Raw genomic sequence first — 20,367 nt, 5'->3', positions numbered from 1 at the left:
GCCGTCAGTGCATCTCATGAGGTACACTGCAGGCATTACTGAAGGTTCTTTGCAACGTCCCTTTGGCCCCTAACTGCAACCGCTTTCATATCATCTTTCTTCCATCTTGCTATCCTCAACCCTCTCCTAACAATTATCTCACAGTGCAGCTGCAAAAGGGTCTTGTCCAGTTGCACCTTTCAAACTTGCTACCTACTCTCAATTTCTTCTCCAGCGCTGAATGACCTCACAGGTCCCAGTGCTTGGCCTTGAGCCTAAACTCTCTATTCAGTTCCAAATCTGGCACCAAGATGCTGGTATACTATGCCACAGAAACGCTCTTATGTCACATCTCCCAACTGACAGGGTGGAAGATCATCCGGATCAACGACAGCCTGGAGGTGGACCTCGGGGAGACGGACACAGGCAAGGGCGTCCTCTTCCTGCAGAGGAGAACCCTTCACTACGGGCTCTACAGGGCAGTTGTCAGCTACAACATCTCCATGACAAGTAGGTGGGAAGATTGCCGTATGTTTTCGCTGCGGATTACTAAAAAAACGAGCTAGGTTGGCACGTGCTTTGCCGAACTGAAACCCGGCGCTTAGCACCAGTCATGTCTCCCCTACCCCAGCCCCACCCAGGGCGGACAAACAGTTTTGCTGGAGGGGAGTGGATGTGTCATGTCTACCCTACCTACCTACCCTGACTCCACCAGGGGTATACAAACAAGAAAGATCCACTCGGATTTTGTTCTTATAGATAGATGATCTATATGGATTATTATTATTGTTGTTATCATTAAGGAGAAGATATAAAATTCAAGCCTCCACAGGAAAAAGATATTAGCAAGTTGATAAGTTTACTTTTCTACAGCTATTACTTTAGGAACTGTTCTCCCTCCAGACTTTTCTACAAATATTACCGTAGGTTTTGCTCTCCTCTCCCTAGACCCGTCATCTGGCATTCCCGTTTGGGAATACTTGGAGTCGGAATCGGTGGTGAACGTGAGCAAGAGCGACTTGATGGTGGTCATCGTGGGGGGCGGCGCCCCTAAGATACGCAGAGGCAACTTGCAGACGCTCCTTCTGCGTCCTATGCAGTATTCCTACGACCCCGACTACCCTGAGACTCCGGTAAGTCCTTAGCTAACAAGACGAATTGAGTCTATAGTAGATTCACATCAACCGTGCATTTGACGTCTAGGCCTGTCCCTTACGACGCTCCTGATTGGCTGTTGATAAGCCAGTCACAGGGCTGGAAACTCTCAGTCTCTCGAGAGAGTTCACATGAGTAGGATCTATGTTCCATCTCTCCTGAGGAATACTTTTGAAAGACGTATCCCTCAGGAGAGATGGGACATCGATCCTACCCATAAGAACTCTCTCGAGAGACTGAGAGCTTCCAGCCCCACGTGATTGGTTTATCAACAGCCAACCAGGAGCGCCGTAAGGGACTGGCCTAGACATCAGATGCACGGGTATTGCAAATCTACTATAGTAAAATGTATATTATTTGAGACGTCTAAAACCTATAGATTTTCATTTTAAAAGAGTCCCTTTCTATTTCCTCCAAGCTCGCATCGTACGTCTGGTCATGCCGTTTGGTTGGTGAAACGTTGCCAGATCGCGGCGTGACCTCTGACCCTCCATTGACCCGAGAGCCCTATGAGAATAGCATTGACCACGGAGGATGTTGGGGGGAAGGCCCTGCTTGGCTGACCAATGAGAAGGGCAGCTTGTCTATAGACGTTGACCTCTTCAGAAGTTTATACAAGGTTTACAAGATGGCAGTTATCGTACGTATTATCAACATAATTATCAGCCTAGGTTGAAAAGTCACCCTGGTGTCTGTGGAACATGCTTTTGTAAGGACAAGGAAGCTGTCAAAACGCACAGAATCTTCCCATAATATACAGGCTTCCTATAATATAAAGAAACTTTTCCTATATACAAAAACTTAACAAACATACAGACACATATACAGAAAGTTTCCATAGATGCCAAGGCTTTCCAAATTCTGAGGATATCTGTTGTTTATGTTGATGAAAGCATTTGTATATTTGGTATAATATCAGATTTGAGAAGACTTTTCAAGGCTTGTTATCTATGTGTCACCTACTCCGACGTGCTAGTACTAAACAAGGTGGACGGACGCTCCTTGGATCTCTGTGTTTAGTACTAGCCACTCATGGATCAAACTCTTATTTACAACCATTCCTATATTGGTCAACAAATCATATTAAACAATATCCAGTACAAATCATGGCGTCCCAAGGAGCTTCCACCGTGTTTAGTACTAGCGCCTAGGTGATCCGTATAGATAACCCGCCAAAGTAGAAACCCTTTTGTTCGTGGACGAGATCTATCCCATTCCAACAGGCTTCAAGTAAAGACGGTCGCTCGGCCTCCTCGTCAGTGGAGATCGAAGTGGTTGAGGGCAACCCCCCGCCTTTGGTGTCCTATTGCAACCCTCCCTGGTTCTGTGTCCAAGTCAAAGGCGCGCAGCTGGTCAACCCAACCAAACTCATTCTGGAGAGTGACGAAGAAATGGAGGTGAGTTTGTCTCTATCACCATCAGTCCGTCTGTTTCTTAGCTGGATGTCTGTCTGTTAAAGCGGTTCCATTGATCTAATCCCTATAGCAGCTTGCACTTTTATATCTCCTGTCGTTAGCTAGGACTAATAATTCTTGGGGGTCATTATCTTTATATTTGCTGTCTTTTGTTTATTTTTTGACGGTCATCTCCAACAGGCTTGTACTTATAAAATAAATAAATAAATAAATAAATAAAACCCTGGGTGGCCTCTGTATTTTTGTAGGCAATGTTCAAAATATTTTCTGTTGTAACGTTGTTATGACTGAACTGCATAAGTCTAGAGATTTCTCTCTCTCTCTCTCTCTCTCTCTCTCTCTCTCTCTCTCTCTCTCTCTTTACGGTAGCGCGTGTGGATTAAACGTAAATACGTCTATTTACATTTTCTATGCCTCTCACGTTACAATCTTATTTTGTGTGACACATTGCTGTCCTATTTCGCATTGATTTGCCATCTATCACAACTTTAATTTTTCTCGATTTTATGTCAAAACGACAGAAAATTCAGGCCTGAACGTGTCACGTGTATGTCACATAAGATAAAAATGACTTTAACTTATATTTTATCTATTTATGTCGCGAAAAGGTGAAAAAAAGTTATTTCTTTGCCTGTTTGTTTGTTTGTTCAGGAGGGGAAAGAGGTCGCAGGGGAAACAGTCGCCCCTCTGAACTTTACCTGGTCTGTTTTTGGAGTGATCAACAGTGAGTCTTCAGAGCCGATAAGCATAGAGGGCGTTGCAGTGGGTAAGCAATATCTCTCGTTACACAAAAGTCCTTAAAGACTGTTAATATCTGTACTTTCGGAGAGCTGTCTTTTGTTTCTTATATTACTGAAGATGGAGGCACTTTGAGTTTACTTTATTTTATTTTTCCATTACTCAAAATGTGAATGAGACTAAAAGATCTGGTGTGCGGACCACTCAAGAGAGACACCGCAAAGTTTTATCTTGTCTCTGTAATCTCATAAATAACATACTGATTTCTTATTACCTTTAGCATGAATGTCATTACATGATCATACTCCAATTCATCCCTTCATATTTCATGCTATGAATATGATTCCGAAAGCTTTCAAGTGTCTACAGATTTCTTCATCTACAGTTTGTGCTGTGAATAGAGCAAGAATAACGTTTTCTTTTCAATATACCGAAGAGAGAAAACGAATGAATTACCGACTTCTTCGAAAGTCAGTCTCTCTCTCTCTCTCTCTCTCTCTCTCTCTCTCTCTCTCTCTCTCTCTCTCTTCTCTCTCTCGGACGCTATAGTTACTAGATTGTTTTCCAGGCATGAACAATCGCAAACTAGCTCTGCTCGATGCTTTTTGGGAGACCTACGGCTCCACTTACAAACTGTTCGACGTCGAAGTGACAGCGAACAGGGTTGGAGAAGATGCCAAAGGTAGAGAACTAGTCTATAATCTTTATTTTGTGGATTTACTTCATAATACACATTGGAAATCAGCCATTCTTTCTTCAGCAAGAACAGTTCGTACTAGTCTTTTAAAAGATTCTGATTCTCTTTAGAGACCTCCGTCCTGAAACGTCAAATTATCCTTCATTCCTACAGGTCTTGCAGTCCAGCGAATCCAGATTAACGAAGCCCCTACCGGAGGCAGCTGCGTAGCCCTGTTGCCCGAAGAAGTCGGTGAAGAGGGAGCGAGCGCACTCCTGCAGTCGGAGACGAGGGACAACGCAGAGGTCCCCACCCTCGAAGTCATCTCCTTGGTCGAGTCCGTCCTTTGTAACTGCACAGGATGGGTAGATCCCGAGGGGTTTGAAATACCCAAATATTCCTTTTATGGTGAGAAAAGCGGAAAACTTAGACGAAGCTGAATTCCATGAATAGAATGTAGTATACAGTGGTGCTCAAATCTCATGCGACATGATTCTTTTTGTATCGTCCAGATTCTCAGACTCAACGTGATGTTGCCAAGTAGTCTTATACCTTTTTTCTAATGTCATACATGTCGAAAAGTTTGTGAATTCACAGCAAGCCCTATTTTCCTTATGGTTATATGAATATGATCCCTTTTATGCATTGGTATAATTCGTAATCTGTGTGATTTGAACTGATTTTCTTTTTTCATGCTGCTAAGTTCTAAGTGAGGTGTGATAAGGCTAGCTGTGCCATTAATGAAAGCACACTTTACATGCTCCTCGGACTGGTCAACATTACGTCTGCTGCATTATGACAGTAGACCTAATAAGCTCAACAGTCGTAACAACATTTTCAACGTAGGAATATGAATTAAAACAAATTTTCTTTGAATGTTGAAGCTTTCGGCTGTGTTTAAGCTACCTGTATGTTCCAAAATGTTTAATAGGCCTAAAAAATAATCTAAGCTTTCTGAGATATAATGTTATTAGTGAATTTATTTGTAGAGATTGTCTGGTTTTTTTACGAATACAATAGGAATAGGAATTACAACCAGATTTCTTTGAATGTTGAAGTTTTAGGCTGCGTTTACGCTGCCTATAAGTTGCAAAATGATTTATAGGCCTAAAAGAATAAACTAAGCCTTATGAGATGTAATGTTACTAATGTTTTTATTTGTAGAGATTACCTGTTCTTTGAGGAATAAAAGATGATGATTTTGATTATATGGAGAAGATGACTATTAATCGAAATATCATAGGTATTCATATCAAGGCGTATGAACACTTGTTTTCAACTGGTTTAAAATATTATTTTCTTAAAAGTCCTTCTCCTCACTTTTTGTGTATAATTTAATCTTTCATAAGGTAACTTGAAGAACAAGAATGTGTAGATAACCTCATTTGCTTTCTGGCAAGAAATTGTTAATAGAGAGATGTGACTGTTAATTGTAAAGTAAAGAAATCTAACACCTAGACCTAGGAACAATATCTTGGCTTTGACAAAAGAATAATTGCATAGGCGAATATTTGCTAGTATGGCATAATTTTTAAATATTTAAGAATTTGAACAATTAATTATGTTTGAAAATCCAAATATTTCTTTAACGCTAATAAAGTAAGTGTTTTCAAGATAATTTCATTGTCGCTACTCAGTGTAGACCTACTTATGTTACACCGGGTGGTTGTCGTTGCACCGACACTATACTCTGTTTTTTTTCATCTGTCCATCTGCCTGTGGTGTTTTTGTATGGTAACACTGCGTCCCGGGCTTTAAATAGTTACACTACGTGTAAGTTTAAGGTAAATAAAAGGATATCTGGGTGTACATTTGCAACTGAAAAGTGTTTTAATAATTTACTGTATGCGAATTACACCGTTAATATTCGAAATAGGTTATTGTTATTATTGTTGAATGTAAGCTCCCTTTTCGGGGTGGCGAATGGAACAGCCAGACGCAGTGGCGGGAAAAATTGCTTCTCTCGCTGTTCACTACGGCAAGATGTCAACGTATTACTTCATTAAACGTAAGTATATCAGTATGTACTGTTAATTTTTATAAAGTGCGTTTCAGCCAGATACGATATGACGTAAATTGGTTTAGCATCTGTTTGATGGAATTTGCGTCTGGCTGTTCCATTCGCCACCCCGAAAAGGCAGCTTACATTCAACAATAATAACAATATCCTATTTCGAATATTAACGGTGTAATTCGCATACAGTAAATTATTAAAACACTTTTCAGTTGCAAATGTACGACCAGATATCCTTTTATTTACCTAAAACTTACACAGCGTAACTAGTTCAAGCCCGGGACGCAGTGTTACTATACAAAAAACCACAGGCGGATGGACAGATGAAAAAAAACAGAGTATAATGATACGTCACATACGCTCCCCTCACATGTTGATATTGGTGGGCGCATTCTACTTTTGTATATACGTATTTACATTATTTTTCAGCATTGAGGTGTAAAAGCAATCAAATAGGACTATTTCAAATTTTATGTTGGCTTTGGAAGCATTATTAATGTTATGACAATTTTTTTAGTTTTTTTTTATTTAACATTTGAACCGATGTTTGATGAGGACTTCATTTTGGTCAAATGCTTCAGCGATGTGTAAACGAAAGTTTTGAAAATGTTTCGAAAGAGTTTTTACTGAAATTTGCTACATGTGACATTTTCTTACAGTTTTGACATATATGACAGATCTCACTCTCATTTATGAAAGATATTATGTCCATATTAAATGCAATAATTGTGTTTCCGCATTGAAATAATAGATAAATATGGAGCATGCTAGGTTGTCAGTTAGTGAATTTTGAACGAAATCCTATAGAGTTATGTCGCATGAGATTTGAGCATCACTGTACAAACGCTCAAACAATTGGTGGCAGTTTCATAATTTTTCGTTCATCTGCCTGACGCACGATTCATGCCTTATTAATCTATTTTTCTTTTCAAAGATGGATGAAATCTTATGCAATGACGATAAAAACAATCACTGATATCTTTAGAACATCATGTTATGTTATTGTGTAAAACTATTTTCCATGTAGCAAAATTGAGGTGAACGAAACGAAGTGATAAAAAACGTCATATCACAACTACTGATATACAGTGATGCTCAAATCTCATGCGACATGACTCCATAGGATTTCTTTCAAAATTTACTAATTGGCAACTAGCATGCTCCATATTTATCTATTATTTCAATGCGGAAACGTGATTATTGCATACAATAAGTCCATAATTTGTTTCACAAGAGTGAAATCTGTCACATATATTGCAAAACTGTAAGAAAATGTCACGTGTAGCAAATTTCAGAAAAAACTCTTTCGAAACATTTTCAAAACTTTCGTTCACACATCGCTGAAGCATTTGACCAAAATGAAGTGGTCATCAAGCAGGAGTTCAAATCTTAAATTAAAAAAAAAAAAAAAAAATTTGTCATAACATTAATAATACTTCCAAAGCAAGCATAAAATTTGAAATAGTCCTATTTGCTTGCTTTTACACCTCAATGCTGAAAAAAGTGTAAATATGTATATACAAAAGTAGAATGTGCCCACCGATATCAACGTGTGAGGGGAGCGTATGTGACGTAACATCGGTGCAACAACAACCACCCGATGTAACATAAGTAGGTCTACACTGAGTAGCGACAATGAAATCGTCTTGAAAACACTTACTTTATATGTGTTAGAGGAATAGTTGGATTTTCATACATAATTACTTGCTGTAATTCTTAAATATTTAAAAAATTATGGCATATAGCAAATATTCCCACATGCAATTATTCTTTTGTCAACGCGAAGATATTATTTCTATGCCTAGGTGTTAGATTTCTTTACTTTACACTTAACAGTCATATCTCTCTATTAACAATTTCTGGCCAGAAAGGAAATGAGGTTATCTACACATTCTTGCACTTCAAGTAACCTTATGAAAGAATAAATTATACACCAAAAACGAGTAGGACTTTTAAGAAAATATTTTAAACCAGTTGAAAAACAAGTGTTCCATACGCCTTGATATTAATACTTATACTTCGATTAATAGTCATCTTCTCCATATAATCAAAATAATCATCATCTTTTATTCCTCAAAGAACAGGTAATCTTACAAATAAAAACAGATTACATTTCAGAAGCTTAGAATACTTTTTAGGCCTATAAATCATTTTGCAACATACAGGCAGCTTAAACACAGCCTAAAACTTCAACATTCAAAGAAAACTGGTTGTAATTCATATTCCTATCGTATTCCTCAAAGAACAGGTAATCTCTACAAATAAATCATTAGTAACAGATTCCATCTCAGATGGCTTAGATTATTTCTTTTGGCCTATGAAACACCTTGCATATACAGGCAGCTTAAACACAGCCGAAAGCTTCAACATTCAAAGTAAACTTGTTTTAATTTATATTCCCACTATGAAAATGTTATGACTTGAGCTTATAAGGTCTACTGTTACAATGCCGCAAACGTAAGTGTGCTTTCATTGATGGCACCGCTAATCTTATCACACCGCACTTTGAACTAAGCAACGTAGAAAAAAAAATCACTTTAAATCACACAGATTACGAATCAGACCATTGCATAAAAGGGATCATATTTATATAACCACAAGGAAAATAGGGCTAGCTCTGAATTCGCAAACTTGTCGACATGTATGACATTAGAAATAATAATAATAAAAAAAAAGTTTAACGCTACTTGGCAACGTCACGTTGAGTCTGAGAATCTGGACGATACAAAAAGAATCAGGTCGCATGAGATTTGAACACCACTGTACATTACCAAATAGATAGGAGACACCTATCACTAGTAGTATCGCATAAACATAGTCTTTACATTATCATTTCAATATTAAGTTGAAGATAGTTGAACGATTCCATTTGTTAAATTTTACAGAAAACATTGGAAACTCACAAAACTATCAAATTACAAAAAAAAAAATGATAACAGTGTGAACCATGCCACCTCACTCTGTTGCTTTTGATGTCGTTATGTGCGCGGGAATCTAATGTCAATGTGCCATTTATCGGTCTAAGAAACATCCCTTGCTGAGCGAGAGACAATTATTGCACTGCATTCGGTGCAAGTTCCTGTTGGAGAGATATAAAAAAAGCTTAATATACCGGAGAGAATCATACGCAGATAAATCAAATTGTTTAGAGAACGACAAAGTTTAGAAATAGACCTAGAAGTGGAACTCCTCGAAGCACCACAAGAGAGCAAGATAATACAGTAGTGTAAATGTTGCTGAGCAACATTCATTTGTGAATTTTGAATTCTAGCGCCTCGTCACGATATTGCTGAACCAGGAATCATATGACTAGCTCTACGCCCAATACTTTAGATGACAATAAAGAGATTTTTATAAAATACACTCGAAATCTTTGATAGGTGTCTTTGATGGATGAGAGATTCAGTTAGGCTGACTCTTTTTGTTTTGTTTTTTATCGGTGTCCAGTGAATACCACGGATAGGAAGGGGAAACAGATTCAATGATGCATGCATTTTTTTTTTTTCTTCAAAACCTAAAGGATACATATATGGCACCTCCGCTCCCCTCCACATCTCAGGCGACTCGATCCGACTTCTCGCTACGAACTCCATCGCATGAAAGCATCACTAATGATAACGGTTATTCTAAAATTCCCCGCACCGACAACGGAAGCCTTAAAATGCATGTTTATAAAATATTTTCTGTTCAAAGTTACTTTATCTTACATTCCTTTACATATTTGCATACACTCGTGTTACAACCTGTATGATTGTTGTAGCTGCCAAAGAGCTACCCCTGATTAAAGCAGTGAGCTTTTATTGACAAAAAAAAAAAAAAAAAAATCTGAGATAGACTTAAACGAGAACGTCACCTTTCATATTTCTTGTCCTTTCAGCTACTTATAATATGCTTATGGTAGTAGGTCTAGCCATACATAAGAAACTAATTCTAATTAATTTCTATTTAGAAGAAATGAATAGCTACAGAAAGATTAACCCAAGAAAGCTTTTTATGGAAGTAAGCCTTTCTTAATGTATTCGTCAGTTTTGACTCCCACAGCTTTCCAGCGTGTTCAGATGGAACAGGATGATTTGCATAAGGATTTTGATAAAAAATAAAAGTGATTTATATTTGTTTGCTTTTTTAAAATTGCTTTTTGACTTTGAATAGCTAGGTCTGAGTAAATTATGTTAAGCAATTATGAAAAGGATAAGAAAAAGGGAGAACATGGCCAATAAAAGTAGATTAATATAGATATTGTCGATTTAAATATTCATTCACGTTACGTATCAGAGAGAGAATACTGCTGAAAATAGACCTAGGCTAATCTTATGTGTGAAAATCAGAAGTCAATTTTAGGCCCACTAAATGTCATGCAAATTATTTAATTGATCAAAGAACAAAATTAGTTTAATTAAACATTGCTATTAAGGAATGTTGACGCCTTAATGGATTATTTATCGGCTGTAGGAGACGTAATAACAACACCCCCAGTGCAGTAAGATACGTTGGGTCAAGACTCGAGCGGCAACAGTTCCAATGTAATTTATTTCAAGTATAGCACCTTTGAAAGGAAGTGTTATTTATTGTTAAGTAAATAACCTGGCACCTGCAAATGGCAATATTTCCATAACGAACAATGAATTAAGAAACTATGCCAATTCTTCGTAGGCTGACTGTACATTACCGGGTGATACCTACGTGTCACCTACCTCGAGGTGTTAGCACTAAACATGGCATAGATCACTGGTACGCCATGTTTAGTACAAGCCCCTCGGGCGTCAAAGATATCGTTCATTAATATAATTTCTCCACCACACAATGAAATAGGTGTATTTAATACTTTTATCCCTAGGGGCTATAGTAGATTCACATCAACCGTGCAGCTGATGTCTAGTCCAGTCCCTTACGACGCTCCTGATTGGCTGTTGATTAGCCAATCACAAGGGTGGAAACTCTCAGTCTCGCTCGAGAGAGTTCACATAGGCAGGATGTATGTTCTACCTCTTCTGAGGGATACATCTTTCAAAAGCATCCCTCAGGAGAGATGGAGCATACATCTCACCTATGTGAACTCTCGAGAGAGACTGAGAGTTTCCAGCCGTGTGTTTGGCTTATCTACAGTCAATCAGGAGCGGCGTAATGGACTGGCCTAGACATCAGATGCACGGGTGATGTGAATCTACTATAGCCCCTCGGGGGTCAAAGATATCGCTTATTAATATAATTTCTCCACCACACTATGAAATAGGTGTATATAATACTTTGATCCCTAGGGGCTAGTACTAAAGACAGCGTCCGAGGAGTTTCCGCCATGTTTAGTACTTTAGCACCTACTACCGATTATAATCAGTAAGAAAATTCCAGCAAAAACCAACAGCTTGTTAGTCCGTTGGGCTAGTGGTTAGTGTCGTGGCATGTTATGCAGATGTCGCCACAGGGGTCAGCATCTCCCCTTAAGCGGGATGGAAAATCACTGGCTCTGTATCATGATCAGTTAATGCTGCAGTGTGGGTTCCGTGGTGGGAGGTTGGAACCAACACTCTTTGGAAGCTTGAACTTCAAGGCAATGCGTTTCATCTACTGAATTAATATATCAGCCCTTTTTTCCCTTAAGATCACAGTCTCTAAGTCAAAATATTAACCTATATTCTCTCCTTTTCCTGAAGGAGTGTCGAGCGCAGGAGAGAAGATGGTCTTCTCCTTTGGGACGGAGCCCAAAGGAACCATCGTCCTCCCCTACACGAACATGACCCTGTGGGCAGGCGTGGCAGACATCCTTGGGGCTGAGGCGTCCTATCTCATGGCCCATATCGTTCCCATACTTCCTACTAAAGAGACTTTTGAAGAATATATGGGAAGGTATTTAATTCCTCGTTTATTTGCTGCAAATTTTTCCTTATAATCTGATAACATTTTATAGCTGATACATTTTTAATGTGGCGTTCCCTTAGGGTCACTATCTAGGAAGGATCCCACTGAAGATCGTAATGATAATGACCCCTAAAGAAATATTAGTCTTAGATAAAGAACCCCAAAAGCCCTTGGGAGTCACTATCTAGAATAGGTTCCAGAATTCTCATCTCGAACTTGTACAAAACGAGTATCGTACAATTAATGCCAAGAAATTTCACTTCGTTTACATTCTCTGTTCACTGAGCTGGAGACTCTCGACAACTTTTGCTGGTGCCAGAGATGCCAATAACCCCTATCTTCTGCCCATGACGCCCACGTTCTTCTCGGCAGGAACGAACTCGTGAAGGCGGCGGGCGCAAGAGACCAGACGAGGGTTGATATGTTGCTGAAAGCTGAGAATTCCTTGAAGGGCATCGGCCTCCAGTCGGAGGCTGATGTAGATGGTAGGGAGGGCTTGTTTTTATATATTTTTATGTCAAATCGAAGGCAGATTCAATGTGAACCTGATAATCATTAGCATCTTTCCTATTCCATCTTTGCAATTCTACCAGCAACCAAGTCTTCTCTGACATAATATCATTTTGACCTTGAACATAAACTTTCATGACCAGGAGAGGGAGCAATGGAGGATGGGGAAGACGACGACAAAGCGAAGGAGAAGAATGAGAAGATGCTGGGCTCTCTGGACTCTTTCACCACAACGTCCATGGAGGAGGTCATCCAAGTAAGTTCTCTTCTCTCTGCTAGATATACTCTGAATCTGCATCTGTTTTCTTGCTCTCTTCAATTCTCTCTTCCTTCCCCAGTTTTTGCTTATCAGCTACTTTTGCCTAGTGCCAGTCCTCTTTACCTTTTTTCAAAATTACGGTGTGTCTTGGGCCCTGACTAGATGTGGACATTGGGCTGTCCATCACATCGACCTAGCTGTTAAAGAGAGAGAGCACTAGTTTTTGTACCAAAACGTGCTAAACCATATGAGATACATACACAGTGCAAGGTTTTTAAATTCTAATCACCTGTACCCTCCCTTTCTATCACACATCCTATACATTCCACAGACCTCCTGACGATCCCTCAATCTCTCCCCTTCAGGTTAACAGCATCCTGAACTCCGTAGCTGATCCCCTCCCGAAGGAGAAACAGGAAGGAGCCGTGGACACACTTGTCAAGCTCTCTAGGGCAAAGGACCGAGAAGCTCCTCTCTCCCTGCAGAAGGACTTCATGGCTGGAGCTCTGTCGACAACGGCTAACCTGCTAAATGTAAATGGAATCTTTAGCCATTCATTTTCCAGTAGTTCACTGACCTGAGAACTCCAGCTTAGGTCTAAAGATTCTTTACTTTATCTTCATACACTGCAACACTTACTCCTCAAGAGCATTGGGTGTTTGGCAAAAAAGTCTTACTTTCAGGATGTAAAGATTAGGTTAAAGATTAAAAATTCATGCACATTAAAAACACACATTTCTTTGATCTTGACAGCCACAACTGATCTTCATTTACTTCCAATGTCAAACAGATATCATCATGGATGACTCAGTTACTATATTAAGATATGTATGTAACCACCATCCCTTTACCAGGGTGTCAACAAAGAGGTGAACTCCTCCAAGGCTATGAACAGCACGAACATGGCGCAAGAAACGGTCAAGAGATTAAGAAGGAGTGTCGCGAGAGCGAGCAACTTCTCCATCGATTATGACGATGCAGAAGAAGAAGACCAGCCAGTTGAGCCTTATGAGCCAACCGAAGATGAAATCAATGCCAATGAAAAGGTGAGAGCATCATAGGTCTATGAGTAAGTGAGAGCATCGTAGGCTTATGAAAAGGTGAGAGCATCATAGGCCTATGAAAAGATGACAGAATCATGGGAATCTGAAAAGGTGTGAGCATTAAAGGCCTAGCAACCATGACACAGTTTGTGCTTAGCTGACTTACTTAAGACCTGCAGTTAATGAAAGTGTTGACCTTGCTTAGAAATGTTAAACATGAGAATCTGTGGTAACTGAGGAGCATTCCCTGCCTAGACAGAATAATATAAAATTTATGGCATCTAAAATTAGAATCAATCAGGGTAATCATTTCTTTTGCTGCTGGTTCAACAAATTTACTTACTCTCAGACAAATTATCTTACTCTCAGACTAACAGCCAAAAGTTGTTTCTCAATGTAACGCTTGTGAAACTGTCCTAGGTCGGGAAAATGCTAGATGTCGTTGGAAACTCCCAGTCAGCTTTACTGGAGGCTGCCGTGAGTGGAGAAGAGCCCACGAAGATAGAAGCCGGCGATAAAGTGAACGTTGCTGTGGGTAAGTCAAAATTTGAATCCAGTTCAGATAGGCTCTAATGATTGAATAATAGAAGCCAGCATTACAGCATGTCACCGTGGTACACGAGTTCAAATTCTGACCATGGGGAAAAAAATTGCAAAAACCAGTTGTCGAGCAATGGCTAGGGTGATTTTCAATCTCAAGAATGCAATCATATTCTAGTTTCATGAATATAAATTTATATTGGAATATGCTGAAATTTCCAACCAGCCTTCTTCGACGCTTCTGAGTTGAGGGATAAGCAGGTTGAGATTGGAGGGGCGACTTACGTGTTCCCAAGTTACTGTGCCATCCTGCGGGAAGACGAAGACTGCCTGGTGAACAAGTCCATCTCCATCGGGGTCAAAGTAAGACTTTGTTTTCCTTTGAATATGAGCTGAGTGTATTTCCGTAGGAGAGTAGGAGTAAACTGATAAGGGTCTATGGGTGATGGCCTCCACTACTCAACTGATGGTTGAGGGCCACATAAGTTCAAGTAGGCCAGTGCTACTTTATGTTATAGATGGACAGGATAAGGTTAACTTATATGAAACTACAATTTGGTTAGATAAGACAAGGGGAAGTTAAAATAAAATTTGGTAAGATGAGGGGAAGGTGTATTGTTAAAGCTGAGTTAGGCTAGGTTGTAGAAGACTGAGTTAGGTACAGTAAAGTAGGGTTAGCTCAAGTTGGTTTGGATGGTATATCTTTATCCAAGGCATTGCTGGATATGTTCCTTTCCTTTGTATAACAATTCTGGATCTGTTTAGATTATATTGGGTAAGAATATTTTGCCTATAGGCAAAACAGTTCATAATCCAGATGACCAGACAGACAGAAAATCCACAAAGGTACCAAATGAATACTTGAACCTTCTCTAACCTTTTCTGTCCCCAGATGACCAAATGGAAGGGTCAAGTCCATGGTTATGGCGGAGGTCGCGATCAACTGAGTGACGATTCATCAACCCTCCAGCTCTCCTTGGTCGACATCAATCTCAACCCAATACCTGTCAGAGACACACTGGAAGATTTCGTCATGTATATTCCAAGAGCCGAGGAGACTATCAGTGAACCTGAGCTTATAGGTAAGTTTACCAATAACTCACTGTAAATATATATTTATGATCTAGACGCTGTTATTTTAATTAATGTTATTTATTTAATTTTCAGACCCCTTTTGAACCTTATGATAGTATCTCCCTCTATTTTTAGATCTTTCAGTGCGTGAAAATAGCATTTCTTTTGTTTTCACACCTTGGTGTAACTTAGAAGTCATTCCTTTTATTTTCAGGTCTTTTTGCGTCATATTATTGTTTTCCTTCATTTTCAAACATATAATAGTATCTGATAGTAGCGTTTCCTTTCATTTTCATGTCAAATTGCATCTGATAATTGCAGTCCCTCTCATCTATAGGCCTCTTTTGTATCTGATAGTTTTCTTGTCTACTATTTTCTTACTGTTTGGTATCTGATAACAGTGTTCCCTTCTACGTCCAGATTTTTTTTTCGGTATCTGAAAGCTTTCCTCTCTTACTGTTCTCAGATCCCAACGTATCAGGACTTGGTCTGAGCGTCCACAACATCTACGTGCCCGCGCCACGCGTTGGAGTGACCGTCCTCGTGAGGCCAGAGAACGACTCGGACATCGAGGACTGGATCATAACGTGGTCGTCATCCAAGTTGAACGGGACGCCAGAGTATATGGAGAATGTGATGTACGTCACAGCTCTTCCTTATCATAATGGTGAGCGTTTGGTGTTCAGGTACGAAATAATCGTGATCAAATTGTTCTCTTAAACTGTACTAAAGACACAGTTGTTCTGTTGTGGAGTGTATGGTTGATCTGATGTCCCTCGCCATTCCTACCTATCATGATGGTGAGTTGGGGATATTCAGGTGTAATCGTGATAATGATAATAAAATGCTTCTCGTTGGTAGTGATGGTATCAATACTAATAAAGTAGATAAAATAAACATCTTCATAGCTACTGCTATCATTATTGGTATGAGAAGGAATATAATACTAATAATAATATAATTACTATTATTATTCCGAGATTCTTGTGGCGCTGGAACCCGGTGCTGATGTCTCCTCTAATCTCCAGATCCCATACCTTCCCCATCCCCACCTGGGGAGCACAAATAGGTTTGCAGGAGGAGGATGGATGTCTCTTACCCTCCTCTTCACCTACCTACCCCACCCCCACCCCACCCGTTGTGGACAAACCAGTTTGCAGGGGTAAGGTGGCTGTGTCATGTCTCCCCTACTGTCACCCGGGGGAGGACAAACAACATCTACTCAGAATTTATTATTGTTAAAATACCCCAAGCACATAACAGAAAAAGCCATATATAAAGCAAAGAACATTTTTTACAAACCCACGGAAAACTAAGAAAAGGAAAAATATGCAAACAAAATCATAATCCCTCACATGAATAATTTACAAGAGATCACAAATACCCTATGCCACCTCAACCCTTTCATTTTCACTTATCCGAATACCCTGGGGAAATATTTAATTAACATTCAGCAGAAACCGGTTTCTAAAGACGTAGAAGTTTATGAAATCCCGTGTAGGGAGTTCGATAAGTCATACTATGAATTCACAGGAAAATCTCTTGCCGAAGATTAACTCAACATAAATGATAACTTAGATATGGACAACATAGTTCGGCAATTTTCCATCATATAAATAACACGAACCCTGCTATGAATTGGAACTCATCCCGAATTTTATACAAGAGCAGCTGTCGATATAAATGTCAGATAGTGGAATCATCACTGATAAAACAAGAAGATGATAGGATCAACCTTTCCAATGGAGCCTGGGACTCTGACCATATAGACAATATCTTCCTTAAGGCAGATTAAGACAATCGACAGAACCAACGCCGGCTTAGCAGTGACCCCAGGCATCATTTAATGGCATATCTCCCACTATATATTTTGCAAATGTAACTTCTTCTGTTATTCACTGCCTGATAAGGGTGGAAGTTAGTTCACCGAATTATAGTCGTTAGCTTTAAACCAAAGTGTTTTAATGGACCTTTTTCACTTGAAATGTATCCTGTTTTAACAAAAGAATTCATTTACATAAAGATATATACATATGTATATATTTATCTATCTATCTATCTATCGATCTATCTATCTATATATCTATATATATATATATGTATATGTATATGTATATATATATACATATACATATATGTATATGTATATGTATATATATATATATACATATACATATACATATATATATATATATATATATATATATATATTATATATATATATATATATATATACGTAGTCTTTAATGGACCTTTTTCACTTGAGATGTATCCTGTTTTAACAGAAGAATTCATATACATAAAGATATATACATATGTATATATCTTTATCTATCTATCTAGCAACCTATCTATCTATCTATCTATATAAACGTTGTGCTCTCCCAACAGATACAGGATTCTACGAGTTATTCCTAGACTCCGACGTCATCGGGAATGAGACGGGAATGTATTCCGTCGGATTCGGTCGCTACAACTACACTGTTCCTGAGGTACTTCGCTCTGGATTTTATTTTTTTTTTTTTTTAAGTAAACTTTTACGCCTTATGGTTCTCGTTTTGGGATGAGAATCCCGGTCTCCTGCACCTGTCATCCCTAGAAAGTACTAAAATAGTTTTTAATATTGTTTCACTTTTTAGGGCTTTTAATTCTTGAAAGGACGTTTTTATCAAAGGAAGTTTTTATTAAAATGCACTAAAAAATTAAAAAATATTTTTTTTTACTTTTTAATGCATTTTAGAGAAAGCTTGTTATAGTATTTATTTATTTTTTTTTTTTTTTTTTTGTACTTTTTAGTGAATTTTAATAAAAGCGTTTAAAGATTTTTGTCGTGCATTTAATAAAAGCATTTGAATTTTTTTTTTTTTTTTTTTTTTTTTTTGCGTTTTATTAAAAGAATTTATTTTTTCCGCTTTTTTACTTTCTAGTGCCTGTTAATAAAAGCATCTAAATTTGTTTGTACTTTGTAGTGCATTTTAATAAATGCTTTTAAAATACGTTTTTGATATTTTTTGTGCATTTTAATAAAGGTGTTTAAATTTTGTTAATTTTACATTTTAACAAAATCGTTTAAATCTTTTTTTTACCTTTTCGTGCATTTTAATAAAAGCGTTAAAAATTTATTTTACTTTTTAGTGCATTTTAACAAAAGCGTTTAATCATTTTGTTTTACATTTTTGTACATTTTAATAAAAGTGTTTGAATGTTTCTTGACTTCTTTGTGCATTTTTACAAAAACTTTTAATTTTCTTTACTTTACTCTTTTGTGCATTTTAATAAAAGTGTTTAAAATACATTTTTTTACGTTACTCTTTAGCTCGTTTTAGTAATATCTTTTAATTTTTTTTCCTTTTTTATATCTAAACGACAGATCCTGGAGCATCCCTGCTTTGAGGATCCGCCCAATAACACGCTCCTCGTCAGCTTCGACACCCAATTCGACACCAACTACTCCCTGAGCACCTTCGTCTCGTCCTGCCTCTTCTTCGACAATGAACTCCTCACCTGGAGCAGTGATGGGTGCAAGGTAACGAACGTGTTTTTGCTTACTCGAGGAATAAGCCTACAAACTATAGCTGGTTCACTTAAGGTAGATTCTTGGGTGAACCCTATGCCTGCGAGACGTTTGTTTGTCGGCCGCTGATTGGCTGGGAGCTGCCTACCTCCCGGTACCAGCCAATCAGCGGCCGCCAAACAAACGTCTCGTAAACATAGGGCTCATCCAAGAGTCTATACCTTAAGTGAACCAGCTATACTTTGTTCCTATTGTTGTTTCGGGTTGGGTTAAAGATACGGGAATTTTAGGATAGGATCTGTATGATTTGTTTATAAGAATGAAAATGACAAAAATATATAATGTGCATGTTAAGCAGTACAGAACAATTATGGCTAATAAAACATAGCGTATTTCTTCTAATTTTCGTTGGTGAAACCATGCGCTATTTGACTATACTCTGTTTTTTTTCCATCTATCCATCCGCCTGTGGTGTTTGCGTATGGTAATACTGCGTCCCGGGCTTTAGATAGTACGTTCAGCTTACATCCAACAATAATAACAATATCCTATTTCGAATATTAACGGTGTAATTCGCATACAGTAAATTATTAAAACATTTTTCAGTTGCAAATGTACACCCAGATATCCTTTTATTTACCTAAAACTTACACATAGCGTAACTATTTAAAGCCCGGGACGTAGTGTTACAATACGCAAACACCACAGGAGGATGGACAGATGGAAAAAACAGATTATAGATTACATAGATAAGGAAATGTCTGATGTCGAATTGTTTATTATTATTATTATAAATTGTTATTATTATTATTATTATTATTATTATTATTATTATTATTATTATTATTATTATTATTATTATTACTATTTAGGAAGCAGACCCTCTCTCAAGCATACTTTATTAAAAGTAATGACTACTTCAGCAGCGTTACGCTTGTAGAGATTCTTCTCTATCTTTCGAATAGCGGCTTTTTCCGTACTACTTAAACCAGGTTAGTCGAGTGCCTATGGAGGGCATTTTCATACACTGATCTTGACCCTGCATGTGAAAATGGCCTCCATAGGCGTTCGACTAACCTGTTTTAAGTTGTACTGAAAAAGCCACTATTCAAAAAAGAGAGAAGAATCTCTACAGGCGTTGCGCTGCTGAAGTAGCCATTACTTTTAATAAAGTATATTATTATTATTATTATTATTATTATTATTATTATTATTATTATTATTATTATACAGAAAAAGAAGAGAGAGGGACACCACTTATTTTTAAAAAATAACAATAATGAATTAGGTCACAATCATATACATTTTCATTGCATATATCAGCATTATTGGAGAAACAAATCGGCAGTTATGACCCTGCGCGAATATTTCAAGATAAAAATCTGTCTGCGCAGAAAGCTTTTGGGAAGCTATTCCCCAAAAACTTTCTGTACAGAATTATCTTTAAATATGTGTATACATATACATAAATATGGATTTATCTCTCCATTTCAAGACTCATGCTACTATGAGCTTTTTTTTTATTTATTAAATAGCAATATCTCGCTACTCCGTGATGATATTGGCATCATTCCTGGTCTGTAATTCATTCACT

The 20,367-nt window shown here is 38.0% G+C and overlaps 1 protein-coding gene across 1 annotated transcript in view; it reads left to right on the top strand.

Moving 5' to 3' along the window:
- LOC135205258 (uncharacterized) overlaps positions 1-20,367 on the top strand; it is a 108,495-nt gene that overhangs the window by 70,212 nt on the left and 17,916 nt on the right. Inside the window, exons 18-35 of the mRNA XM_064235608.1 lie at positions 346-489; positions 928-1,112; positions 1,553-1,774; positions 2,358-2,531; positions 3,201-3,315; positions 3,856-3,969; positions 4,138-4,371; positions 11,629-11,821; positions 12,206-12,318; positions 12,487-12,599; positions 12,968-13,135; positions 13,457-13,648; positions 14,066-14,180; positions 14,412-14,548; positions 15,078-15,267; positions 15,726-15,926; positions 17,651-17,751; positions 18,630-18,785. Coding sequence (XP_064091678.1) covers positions 346-489; positions 928-1,112; positions 1,553-1,774; positions 2,358-2,531; positions 3,201-3,315; positions 3,856-3,969; positions 4,138-4,371; positions 11,629-11,821; positions 12,206-12,318; positions 12,487-12,599; positions 12,968-13,135; positions 13,457-13,648; positions 14,066-14,180; positions 14,412-14,548; positions 15,078-15,267; positions 15,726-15,926; positions 17,651-17,751; positions 18,630-18,785 — 2,867 coding nt within the window. The remainder of the gene's footprint in view (positions 1-345; positions 490-927; positions 1,113-1,552; positions 1,775-2,357; positions 2,532-3,200; positions 3,316-3,855; positions 3,970-4,137; positions 4,372-11,628; positions 11,822-12,205; positions 12,319-12,486; positions 12,600-12,967; positions 13,136-13,456; positions 13,649-14,065; positions 14,181-14,411; positions 14,549-15,077; positions 15,268-15,725; positions 15,927-17,650; positions 17,752-18,629; positions 18,786-20,367) is intronic.

This window comes from Macrobrachium nipponense, chromosome 49, assembly GCF_015104395.2.
Source record: "Macrobrachium nipponense isolate FS-2020 chromosome 49, ASM1510439v2, whole genome shotgun sequence".
NCBI lineage: Eukaryota > Metazoa > Arthropoda > Malacostraca > Decapoda > Palaemonidae > Macrobrachium > Macrobrachium nipponense.
The sequence above is the reverse complement of the archived record's forward strand: the minus strand, read 5'-3'. Positions and strand labels throughout refer to the sequence as shown.